This window comes from Syngnathus acus, chromosome 4 (genome assembly GCF_901709675.1).
Source record: "Syngnathus acus chromosome 4, fSynAcu1.2, whole genome shotgun sequence".
NCBI lineage: Eukaryota > Metazoa > Chordata > Actinopteri > Syngnathiformes > Syngnathidae > Syngnathus > Syngnathus acus.
This window is the reverse complement of record NC_051090.1, coordinates 4,670,673-4,684,143: the sequence shown is the minus strand read 5'-3', so window position 1 is coordinate 4,684,143 and position 13,471 is coordinate 4,670,673. Positions and strand designations below refer to the sequence as shown.

General features: G+C 46.2%; 1 protein-coding gene across 2 annotated transcripts in view; it reads left to right on the top strand.

Annotated features, from left to right (window-relative positions):
* Positions 1-13,471, top strand: part of ncanb (neurocan b) — a 54,413-nt gene that overhangs the window by 27,163 nt on the left and 13,779 nt on the right. For both annotated transcript variants that reach the window (XM_037250023.1, XM_037250022.1), the window contains 5 exons: positions 20-147; positions 279-572; positions 1,105-1,800; positions 3,350-4,405; positions 12,176-12,292. In XM_037250023.1, the coding sequence (XP_037105918.1) occupies positions 20-147; positions 279-572; positions 1,105-1,800; positions 3,350-4,405; positions 12,176-12,292 (2,291 nt within the window). The remainder of the gene's footprint in view (positions 1-19; positions 148-278; positions 573-1,104; positions 1,801-3,349; positions 4,406-12,175; positions 12,293-13,471) is intronic.

Genomic DNA, 13,471 nt, shown 5'->3' with positions numbered 1-13,471 from the left:
CTCTTGCCGCGCTCTGCAGGTATCCCATCCAGTCACCTCGGCCCGGTTGCTATGGCGATCGTGACGACTCACCCGGCATCCGTAACTATGGCAATAGGTTCCCGGACGAGCTATTTGATGTCTACTGTTTTGCCAAGCGGCGACAAGGTAAACGCCCGGTGGCCTCCACCAGGATTGAATGATCTCTGGCCCGGTTGGGCTGTGTGGATTATTTCGAGCGGTTCTGTTTTTGTCTCTGGTGCACTGTGGTGGTGACATCACCATTTTCTCCCTCCCAGGTGAAGTGTTTCACTCCACAGTGGAAGAGAAATTGAATCTGGCCACAGCTTCCGCCCACTGCCAATCGCTGGGGGCCCAGCTGGCTACCGTGGGCCAGCTGTATCTGGCCTGGCAAGCCGGCCTGGACCAGTGCGACCCGGGCTGGCTGGCCGACGGCAGCGTGCGCTACCCCATCAACGTCCCGCGGAGGAACTGCGGCGGGGACCAGCCCGGCGTGCGAACGGTCTACAGCAATCCCAATCGCACCGGCTTCCCCGACACCACGGCCATGTTTGACGCTTACTGCTACCGAGGTACTGTGTGTGTGTTTGGGCGAGCAAATTTCCATACAAATGCACATTCATTCCTACGAGAGTATTTTTAATTCCACAACCAAGTAAGAATGATTGACATTTTCTATCCCAAGGCGTCACGTCATAAAGCTTGTGAATAGCAATTCATTTCAAGTTAACAAAACAACAACAGCAGCTTGGGAACGGAGCAGCGGTCCATTTGTCACCACACAAGCTCGTAGATCATCATCTTCACAACGTGAAGGATTGAAACAAATTATGTTCTCCACAAAGCTGAGAGGAGATGAAAATGTCAATATTGGCCTTCCCTTTTTACCGGCACGGGCCAAGCTACACAGCTAATTCCCTTGTCGGAGCTCAACAACACTATGTATGCAAAACAGTTCATGACGAGAAAGAATTAAAATGGAGACAAGAAATGAAGTCAGAGAAAAACAAAATAAAATCGTTTTTAACCAAGTTAACTGATTGTTGTTCCTATTTTGATTTGTGTCAAAATGTCCTCTTGTCCTGTTTTTTTTGTATTTTTTAGCCCACCAGCCTGCAGATGTGCAATCCCCCGAGGCCCTGGCTTTACCCCACGCCGCCATCCCGGCTGCACAGGCCGACTCCCCGCTCAGCCACACCCGCCCGGGCCACCCATTTCCCAAAACCGACACCACAGACCTGAAGGAAGCGGCCACGAACAATTCCTCCGATATCTCCGACGAGCACGTGGTCATCCATTTGAGCCCCGAGCGGGGTCGGGATACCCGACAAGACGTCGCCCCGACCGGCCGATCCCAACGAGAAGAACCCGCCGACTCCAAAAGCAGCATGGAGAACCACGGCGGTTCAGCCCAAGAGGAAGAAGATCCTTCTTCTGACACTTTCCCATCAGTGGCCTCTACCACCTCCCAGCCTCAAAGCAGTAAAAGCATACTGGCGGACTTTGTCAACACGCTCATGAAGCCTTTCGAGTACTGGGCTGGAACTGGGACGGGAGAAACCTCCGACAGGAACCAGACTCTGAGTGACAACAAGGGCAACAGCGACAACGCCATCGCGGAGCACGGGAGTGACCTTTACCCTTCCGGGCTGGTCCATGCCAGTGGATTACTGAGTGCTGACGACAGTCTGTCCGAGCAGGAGAAAGAAGAGATGCCGCTCTTTCCATTACTGCCTGCAGCCCAAAACGAAAGAGAAATCGAGTCGGCCACGCAGCAGGAGAGCAAAAAACCTGATAATGGTAAGATTTATTTGCGTCTTTGATTTGGGTGTTCATAAAAACCAAGCCGTAAGATGCATATAAAAGAGGTTGCGTCAAACCCCGCATTGGTTTCCCACGTGTCGGTCAAAGAAACACACACCTCCTTCACACCCCTGCCCGGGATGACCAAATTGATGTGACAGAAGGGCTGACAGGCAGCGTAGATGCTCCTGACATGATTCACGCAGCCTTGCAATAACTTCTCCTCCTACCCTTTTTTTTCTTTTTTTCTCTATATATTAAATGTCATACCTGCAGTAGCGGTGGCACAGCTCTCTTTCTCGTCCGTCTCTCGCATTGTCCCCCTCCCCCGGCATCTTAATATTACCTCTGCCCGACTCCCGAGGGATTCTCAGGCCAGTGAAGACGAGTCTATGGGGATTTTGCGTCGCAGCATTTATGATTTGTGTTTACAGTATGTCTCACGGTCTCGTCGGATGAATGACAGGGGGCATTGCTGCATAATTAATCCAGATTTTTGTTTTTTTACGCATCAGTGGGTTTATTGAAAAATATTAGCGGCAATTAGGTTTGCCTGCCTCCTATGGAAATGATTCCGGCGCTTGCGGACCTTGCGTAAGCTTTTGAATAATACATTTTTTCCCTTTTCAATATTTCATGCGTATGATTTTTGTGTATGTTCTCCCCTCTGGTGGTAATCTGTTCGATAGATGTTTACACACTCGATAAGCCATGACGTCGGGGTTGGACTAAGCGGGGTCCTCTCCATAACACCGCTGGGCTGAATAAACAAAAAGCAGCTATGAGTCACAAATGATGACAGGATGAATTATTGATGACAGAGACGGTGTCTGCTTTTAGCGCCGTTAAACTAACGCCGACCACTTGGGCTAGATAATTATTAAGTATTTCGCTTAGTGCGAGAAGTCTGAAATGACTCCACTGTCCCGTTTTTTTATTTTTTTTATTTTTTTACTTTTTTTTTTGGGTACGGTACTCAAACGGCTCAATCAATCCCGACGACAAAATGTACAGTAAAATGTCACCAGCAGTTGCCCGCCTTGGTGCTTGTGAATTAGGATCAAATATACGAGAAAAATGTCTCCTCGGTTGCACGCTAATATTTTTTTACTGCTCTCCCGCGCAGCCACATTTTTAAAGACTGCAGAGAGCTCTTGAGAGACAACTCACTATATTACAAGCTCTTTTATTACTGAGAGAAACCTGAGCCTGTACGCTTGTATTTCTCATCGTTAGAGCTCAATGTACTTTAAAAACTTTGTTTTTGAGACTCGATTTGCACATATTTGTCAAGACAAAATAAATAGGAAAATATTTGAAGTACTTCCCAAAGGCTGTGGTGTCGATCGGGTTTGATTTTTGTGCATCTGTATAAAAAGCTGCTTCGGATCGGTCCACAAAAGAGTTCGTCCGTTACTGCTCATGGAGCTCGTTTCAAATGATTTTAATTGCTAATTCCACAGCCATGAAATTAAATGCAGCCCACGCCTACCCACCCACTGTTAATTTAATCAAATTAAATACTCTGACTTTGTGTTCCTCGCAGGGATAACTGCAGTGGTCTCTGAAGGCGAATCAAGCCCAAGTGAACAGGTCAAGCTTCCCAAAGAAGGTCCAGTGTGGGCCATCAAGTCATTACGGCGCTTGAGGGTGGGATTTCCCAGGAATGTTGGCCAAAGCCGCACTTGGGAGACTCTGGAAGCCAAATCGGGTCCACTCGAGACGATAACCCTGCCCGACTCCTTTCGTCAGGACTATTCTGGTGAGGGGAGGGACCAGGATGAAGATGAGGCACAAACAACTGGGATTGATCAGAAAAAGGAATTGGAAGGGAGTAGTGATGGGAATAATTTCCCTGGCGATTTTGTTAATACCGTTCCCAGCCGGGATGACAATTCCAATTCGGAATCCGAACTTGTGACTGTGGCTGAACTAACTACATCGTCCCACTGGCAACTGGTGGCGCAACCAACCACCACCAGTTCGCTTCAAACAGCCGAGGAGGCCAGGGGTGAGATCATCTACGTTCACCGCCCCGCTGATAGCCTCTCTTCTTCTTCTCTGTCACAAAGAGGAGAGAGCGCCCCTAGTGGTGGCTCCACTCCCCTTCTTAAGAAGCCAAGGAAAGGTGCGGGAAGAAAGGCTGGTCGCGGTGTCACCAAGGTGGTCACTTCCAGACCGGAGTCTTTGATGGATGTGCTGACCACCACTGAGCTCACCACCGTGCAGCATCTGACAACCATAAACACTCCGAGCATAGATCCGGCAACCACGGCAGTCACCATTGAACCTTCCTCCGCACAGGAACCATCCATTTCTATCTCATGGATGGAGAAGATCACAAGCAACTCCTCAATGGAATCATCAACAGCCGTTAATCAGATGCCAACCGCTTGGCCCGCCTCCAAGCAGGCTGTTACAGAAATGGAGTCCAGGTTGGCAGTGTCCGAGTCCTTCGTGTTTGGAAGTCATCGGATACCTTCCAAGGGCTCCACTCCAAAGTCGGAGGAACCCAAGACGCCGGCGGTGACGGACGGCAAAGGCGCAAGAAACCCTTTTGGCATCCTGGTACCCAGCTGGGCTTTTGGGTTCATCCCATCAGGTATGTGTCACGCTTGTTATCGTTCGGGTTTGCAATTAGCGCAGTCTCGGGAACCGCGAGGCAGACATCAGTCCAGACATAGCGAGGTAAGAGCATTCAGGTCTTAGTGGAGTAATTAGAGGGTCGGCGTGAGTGCAATTAGGTGGACTGTGGGCGTAAACAAAGATCCTCGTCCAACAAATCCATGTAGACGCAATCTTGCAAGATGGGCCTCATAATTGACTGCACTCTCGCCTCCCTTTCGAATTGTTTTTCATTCATTCTGTGCCTTTTGTCGAGCCTCCGCCAAACAAACATCGGCCGCACTTGTTTGTCACAGCGTGTTGTCATTGATTTCGCTGATAGCTGACGGGCGAGCCACCGGGGCGGCAAAGCAGAGCGAGAAAATTAAAATCATTTCTCACGGCGCCGTCTGTGTAATATTCAGCCGCAATGTGTTTTTAATTGAAAATTTCTTCCAGCATTGCCTTCTGCCCACTGTTTTGTGAGTTCAGGGCATTACATGGCACTCTGGAACTGTTTCTTTTTTGTTGTTGTTGTTGTCAATTGGCTGGTGAAAATCACGACACGCATAAGACCGAATCATTGAACTTGATAATCGAATTAAATATATTTCAAATTAATAAGAAGGCGGGGCCTGTTGAAGTGTCATGTGACATTCTGTGTCCCTTCTCTCCTGTAATCCCCCGCCCGCCCGCCCGCCCGTCCGTCTCTTATAGGATGACATTTGAATGGACGACGCTTTTCGGACAATTACAAGAATAAAACCCCCGTGTCGGCGTAACCTTTTGTAGTTGTCAGGTGTACTGCAGAGGAGATTACAAGAGGGAGGGAAAGCGCAGCGGGGGCGGGCAGCTCGAGATGGAAGACAAGAAGAGAATTCGAGAGAGAGACAGCGAGAGAGAGAGAGAGAGAGAGAGGTTAACGTGTCCTCTAAGGTGTTATACTGTAGGTGGGAGTATATAAACTTCACACAGTGATCAATAATACTTGCCTTGTCTTATCCCTTTTTGCACCAAGGGCCGCTTTATTTCTTCTCATCTTTCTTTCTTTACTTGTTTTTCTTTCCGTGCTTTATATGTTCTCAGATTTTTTTTTTTGCGTTTCCCCTCTGTCATAACTTTGTTTTCTCATTGACAGTTCGGCCTCCATCATTAGGACACATCAGAATGAACTTGGTGTGCATGACTTGGCCACATGGGGGCGTTGTAATACAATTATGTAGATATAAATGAAGAAGAGTTTCACGACGACTGCGGGTGTTTCCATATGCTGCGGAATTATATTATATGTTTTGCATTGTTTGTTAGCATTAAGCTAAGAATTATTTTCCCCATTCAAATCTGTGTTTTTTTTTTTGAAATACACAAACTTTAGTTTAACAGTAAATTCAAACTGGCCGTGGTATTAAACAGCCTAAAGCCTTTTTAAAGACTTCTTCCATCTGCCAAAATGTTGCTTGTCATCTTTTCACTTGACTTCCCTGCCACCATAGAGCGCTTGTATCTCAAATTCCCGAGCAAACGGTTTATGACAGCGGAAGAAAGCTTGAGCAGAAAACCAAGCTCTGTGGTGCAGCGACGGTCGGCCTCACTCGGTTGGGTTGACATGGAGGGACAGAAGGGGAGATGGAGAGAAGAAAAAAAAAAAGCCAAGTCGGGGGAAAAAAGCTTAGATGAGAATTAGCCTAGCTCCTTTTCGTTAGTCTCGTTTTCGTCCGTCTGGATGCTCTGAGGCACACCGTGGTCAGCCTTGGGACAATGACAGACGGCTGGCGTGGAGTTTTTTCCCCCCCCTCGTCGTTTGTGGGATCTATCACAGTGAGAGTTTTCCTGACTTTGTTGTGTATTTCCAAGAGGGACCAAGACGGCGAGCAGCATCAATAGCTCTCCATCCGGCCCTCAAACAAATTGGAGAGTTACATTCAGGAGCAGAGAAAGGTTGACATGTGCATGAAGGGGTGAAGAGAAATGGAATCAGGGGCGAGCCAGAGTGGCTTATTACCAGCTTGCCTGCCTGCTCAGGGAAGCCAATTGATTTGTCTGCCCCGTCCTCTCTCGGACGCTCATATTTTTCTTTTTTCCGGCAATGTCTTGGCCACGACCCTGTGTCTTTTTTTTTTTTTTTTGCTCTTTGGGTCTTTGGTGTGGATCGTGTTTTGATCCACCTCTTGAACCCCGCACAGCCTGACTCAAAGCAGTCAAAGCCTAGGTTTTTTTTTTTCTTTATACCAATGTTTGGCTAACAATATGAACTACTATGACTGCTTATTTAAAGAACTCCTTTGCCAAAAGGAATAAAGCACAGGCGCAAACTCTTCTGCGCTGACTGTGCATTGACTCGATATATGCACAAAGTAGCGAATTAATGAGGCGAGACAAAGTGCCGAGAACGAGCTTCGAGTGCTCAGAGGAGAACTCGCGGACTCTCTTTGAGACTGCATCACACTCAAATGCTAACGCTAACACTTTGGCGTACACGTGGAATAAAAAGCCACTTGTCATATGCTCAAATTCAAAATGGTTAGCAATCCTGTTTGAGTTTTATGCTAATTTGCCACATCAGCAAAAGCTAGTCTGCTGAAACAAAATCACGAGGATTTGTTACTAGGGCAAATATTTGCAAAAGAGCGATAAAAGGATAAAAGAAAAGCCACCCAACCGCTAAATAATTCAGCGAGGCATTTTCGTCAGCGTAAATAAGTGTAATCAGCGGGTCCATTGACATTCCAGTTAAAGTAAATGTTAATTTATTCTCGAATAGTCGATAAAAACTCGACAGGCAACTTTTCGGAAATGCTAATGCAGCCTGTAAAAAGTGAATTTACCAATGCAGCCTATAGGAAGGCTGTCTTCAACAAGTATGTTTATGATGTCATCAAGATGTCTTATTATCTCTCCTGTCACGACACAACTTGATTATTGGTCCTCTGGAGGCCCGTCACAAGCTTTTGTCTTTTTACCAGACGGACTGAACCACCCAAACGTGCTATTAAAACAAACTAATGTCTGACTCTCCTGATCCTTACTGCTCCCGCTTGAAATGGAAAACACACTTGTTTTGTGTTCTTGCTGCTCTTTTATGAGCCATTTTTCATCACGCGCGGCTCCCCAAAAAGATCTTCAGGGAAGACGCGCATAAAAACAGCGTTTAATTCCGCAACACAACAGATGCCGCATGCTGTTTTGCCCCCCTCCTCGCATAACATGCTATTTAATTATGTATTTCTCTCGTCGGGACTGCGTACTGTTAAATATGTCTTAAAACATCGACATACAAATCCTCCTGCTACGCTTTCCCGGCGGGCCCCGAAGCAGCAGCAGCGTTGGCGGTTGGGCTCCGAGCGTCCGTCACAGCACATCACGCAGGGCCCTCCTCATGCGGGTCGCGTGGGACGCGTACCTACATGATCAGTCTCCGGTGGGAGGTGAAGTCCCACGGGATGTTTGCCGCGCAGGTATAAATTACATCCCGGCGAGAAAAGAGGCATGTTTGCAAATTGCCGTGGCGTCCTCGAGGGACTTTTGAAAAGTGTGTGTGTGTGTGTCTCTGAGAGGTCGCGTGAAGTTCTTTGTGGAGTTTTAAAGCAGGTCTCCAAGCAAACACCCGCGAGGCTGTTCTTCTTATAAATGCTTCTCGCCTGTCAGCGAAAAGGCTTAATTTTTCTTTTTTACGTTTTTTTTTTTTTTTTTAGATCCACAGCGGAGGAAACATGCAGGCAGGCGAGGGACTGTGAAATCCCCAATCCGTGCTTTTTTTATTCAGATGTAGGACTGGATTTTTTATTTTATTTTATATAATACATCAGGGGAAAACATGCATTTGCACAAGTTCAAGGCGTCCGTGTGTTTTTTTGTTAGGAAGATATCAAACGAACAAGTGATGAATTTTTGCCTCCGTATGATATCATCCCTTTAAGCAGCTTTGTTAATCCTACTTATGAAAGAAAAGTGGAGGCTGCAAATAAACAGCGCAAATGTGTCGAAAAGCGGGATAAGATGAGTTTTGTGTTTGTGGAAGAATTTATTTTCTTCTCCAAACCAAACGCTTACATTTATAAGATGTCGTAATCCAAACAGTGCCCGACCACGTTAATAGCGGCGGTTAATTGAATTGTGAAAAACCAAATTGCAGCCCCGCATTTCGGCTGCACATGCGTTGGTGTGCTGAAAACGGTCAGATGATTAAAAATACAACAGCCTTGAAACGAGCGCAAAGGCAGAAGTTGGACAGCATGCGAGTGATGAGGAGCCAAGATGGATTATATCCTTGGCGGCGTGAAAGCCCAGATAATGCCGTTGATTTAGGACAACCTGAGACTTGTCAGGTTTAACTCCAGACTAGAAACCGCTTTTCCCCTTTTTCTGTACGTACATTTCATTTATTTATTTTCTTGTAATAACCGATTTTTATGGCCCATCGTCTTTTTAGCAGCGAAATTGAAACATGCCACCAAGCTAGCAAATTGTCCGAATCATGAACTCGGTGACACAGGAACAGTCTGTGTATCGAGGTTGGCATGGAGACAGGTTGTTCAGGTACTGAACTAACCTAAGCACAGTGCAGGGAAAAAAAAAAATTCAATTGCGGCCGCCAGCCTCACAATTTACAATGAATGGCTGAGCCGTGCCAAGTGCAGCAAGCTTTACGACCTTACTCTGACTACGCCAGAGCTCGACTGATCTCGAGGGCCACAAATTGATGGGCCACCTGTTGAGGGCCTTCGACCAAGAGATTGATGAAAAAGATCCTCACTTTTAAGAGGGAAAAAAATAATAAGAAGAAAAATAGCGCTGTGTATTACACACAATTGATTGCCACATCATTCCCAAAATGTTGCCACCTAGTGGCGTGGCATGCTCACTACAATGTTTTCTTGAAGGTCAGTGTGACACTTTGAAATGGAACTTTCTCATCCACACCAAGAAAAAAACAACTCCACTTTTACATTCAAGCATGGAAGTTATGTTTGCTTTCTGTTTATTATTACCATCTGTCAAGATGAGTCAAGCGTTCAGCCGTGAATGTAAACTGTGACGAGCGCCGTCAACACCGACCGCGGCCTTCATTTCCTCTCTTCCACTCTTTGCCCTGTAATGCTTTGCTACGTGGACCAGGACATCTTGGATGTTATATGCAGTGTTGTTGTTTCACGCCTGAACAAACACGTGAACGCAGGTGTGTGTGTGTGTGTGTGTTTGCAGTCACGCACAAACAAAGAGAAATGGAGGCTCTCTCGCCCCCCCGCAGCGCTCATCAATCCCAGCCTGTCAGGGACATCTCTTTCCAAACAACAACAATATTCGTAGACTTTGTTGTGTGGGCTGCTGAAATCCTTTCTAAAGAACCTTGGATTTTAAAAATACAAATTGTTTGTATTTCAAATACAGTGGAGCACAGCTACTTGAAAATTCAATTTATTGCTTATTACACTTATGTAATTTCTGATAACAAAATTTGCATAAAAAAAAAGAGAGATTGTAATTTGGATTATTCCATTGTCCCCCACATCGTGTCACTGATGAATAACGTCGCCTCGCCCCCACCCCTTTCTATCTCAACATGAGTGCACAAACACGTGTTCCAACATCAATCTTTCACCCACCGAGTCACGGCTGCCATGACGATTGCCGTGAGGGCTCTATTAAAGCGACAACGGCTCGCCGCTGTTCCCCCTGCGCTCCGCTGCATCGCACTTCGGGATTAGCTTCTCAATGCTGGACTCGGGTTATCGGGCTCTAACCTCTCTAACCGAGGAAGGGAGGGGGGGGGCTCTTGAATCGGCCGAGGCATGATCTCAGTCTCTCCGACGCTATTACAAGGTTCGCTGAGTCCGAGTACAGCCACATAAGCGCGGGTAAAAAAAAAAAGATTGCTGCCAAACGACAAAATAGCATGTATAGGCACTATCTGACTTTGGTTTGACTTTTAGCAAGGTCCTGTTGTTGTCATCAAAAGAATAAAAAAAGTTCTGATAAAGTCCGACAAGATGATTATTGCGACATCGGCATGCTTCCGTTGCTCGGCGATCCAGTTTCACGCTGGCTCTTAAATTCTAATTGCATGCATTAGCTTCCATATGCTCAGTAATTTCCCGAATGAACGGTTTCGAAGAAACTTAGGACGGCGACCTCTTTAGAGCTGGCTGACACTTCTGTCGGCTGTGGGCGTATATGCACACTTTATATTTCAACCTCCAACGTTAAAGTCGACTATTCTGTGCCCTCTGCACAGAGAAAAAGCAATAAGGGGGCTCCAAGTAGGAATGGACTTGCCGCCGTCCTATTTTAAGAGCAGTGTGTAATTAATCACCGGCTCGAGGCTTTACGAGGCAGAAATGTATGATGGTGTGGCTCGCTCTCTCCTTCCGATTTTTCCCCTCACTGAATTCGGTCCCCAAACAAAAAAGTGCAAAATACAGAATGCAACACTTTGATAATCTACGCGTGACGGTGGTACAGAAGGCGGGCCGCAGATCGTATTTGTTACACGTTGTGCGTGTAATCGATATTTAATTCATCGTACTGATCATCCACATGTTTTCCTAAATCACAAGTTAGTTCCATTTATGCTTTTAGTGTTCTCAGCAGCCTCACAGTTGTCATATGCTTTTACAGTCGACGTCACGTGCAGAACGAATGCAGCTAAATATGGTTGAGCTGTGAGTAAAACGTGTTGTCGAGATTTTTCCCCGCACAAGCATGTCGAGACGCACCACTTATCTTTAACGGCACTGCAGTGCTGATAACTGTGCCAGAAAGTGCTCTGGAAAACTTGCAGGTCGTTTTAAAGATGCGCACAATTTAAATGAAGTTTTTTTTTTTTTAGGAGGGTGAGCGTGATGGCCGCGGTTTAGTTGTACTTGAAGAGAAAAACGGTTTTATTCAGCAAGCTCCTATTCCTTTTTTTTTTTTTCCGACTTAGTCGCACACATGCAATTTTAATCTCCTGTGGAAGAACTCGCAATTCCGGCGGGATCGGAGAGAAAGCAAGCACCTGCATTAAAAGCATTTTGATGTCGCTAAGCCTTCTCCGACAATGAAGCATTTTCTGCATGTCCGCCCCGAGGCTCCCGAGCGTGAGTCGATTCTGTGATTTGTAAGCATCCTTCGCTCCCGCTCGCTAATTTGAAGGATGAAGCGGCCCCTCGACCATTCCCGGCCGCATTTGAGGCCTCAGCGCGACGGCCTGACATTTACGCCCCTCGGCGGAAAATCACGCTGTCTTCTCCCGACATATGTCATTAACCTTCCAATGATGGACGACGCTCTCTGCCATTCAGCATGTGACTTGGGTCGCGCTACAACGAGATGCCGGCATTCAATTTAAGAGTTTCCACCGTAATCTGACAGTGAATCATCACCTTTTCCTCGCAGCACATTCAAAAAGCGCAATAATTACAACGCCATCTTCCACGAAACAGCTTTTCCCGCAAACGGAGGCCCTGGACTTATTTCCATAAATGATGTTTATTACCTCGCCCACGCAGCAGTAATGTATCATAAAAAATCGAAACTGCAGATATGAACATGTGACGATCAGCTTTTTTTTTTTTTTAATGCACATTTGTTAGACGTGACCTCGCTCTGAGTTTGACGAACAGTCGCCGCGATAAAAAGTGGCGTGACGCACCAAACATCTGGCAGACGGTCGGAAAAGAGTCAGGCGTTCGCCTCATTTGCCGTCGTAGTTTATCAACATTCCCCGGCGCTCTCGTAATGCTCTTTCTTTGTCAAGGAATGAATTATGCACGCTTTTTTTGGTTCACAGTGGAGAGCAACCCGTGCCAGACCAACCCGTGCCTCCACGGAGGCAGCTGCCTGCAGGAGGGCGACGGCTATAGCTGCTACTGCCCGCAGGGATTCTCCGGGGAGAGCTGCGAAATCGGTGAGTCCGATCCTCCCCCCGTGGTCGGGTCAACAGATGGAGTCATAGGCGGGCATATGTTGGCAGAACATTTAGCAGCTGTACGCCACTGCACACAGTGGCCCCGGGGCTCGCTTTTTATTGGCCTGCGGCAGATTCTAAAAATAAAATCAAACATGACCCACATCACAATGTTATGAAGGATTAGGGCCAGCAGACACCTGACGTGCATTTTCTATAGCGATTATAAAAAAAGAAAATTAAAAAAAAACTTGCATCACCTGATCATTAGATACTGTAATGACCATGCCAGACCAGCAGGGGGCACCACTTGCACGCTAGCTGCTTGTCTTTAGCCAAAACCATCCCGTCAATGTATCTATTTTCTATAGCGCTTGTGCTCATTAGGGTAATTAGTGAGCTGGAACCTATCCCAGCGGATTTTGGGCGAGAAGGTACACAATGGATTGGCTGCCGGACAAGCGCAGGCACAAACGTGCATCCATTTCCGACAGTCCTGTTCTTTCTTTGTTTTATGGTTGAGTTGGAACCTGTCCCGGCATGTAGACAAACAAGCATTGACACACACATTCACACCATTGGATAAATTTAGAATTTTCTTTGAACCTACCACAAAGTGAACACGACTGAAGTGGAGCATCACTGGCTTTTACTTGAGCGCTGCACAAAGACAAACAAAACACGCAGTGGCTAATGTTAAAATGATTCATCTGCCGATATTTAACTCTTTTAAAATCGGAAAAAATTGGCAAAAAAATGTTTTCTTGCAATGTAAGACAAAAAACATCCCATTCAAAATATTTATGTTGTAAATTTGTTGTAAAGTTAAACAAATACAAACATCATTTATAAAACAGTCAAAATACTTTTTTTAAATTAATCGGTTACCGGAATTTTACTCTGCCAAATCCCTAAAAAAATGTATCGATCAGACCGTGTAAGAATTTTACTCAAAACATCATTGTTACGGTTAAAAGAAGTTTTACATTCGACCAAACGAATTCACATCAAGTCCGCTTCTTTAAGTCAAATTTTTTAATGAGTCAAAATCAATAAATGATCATCTCTGAAGGCGGTTATCATGTACCGTACGCGTCATGGTCATATATTCTCCCCTCATGGGAGCAGCTTCATCTCTCCACTGAGAGGACAACACGTCCGTCGCTCTTTTTTTTACCG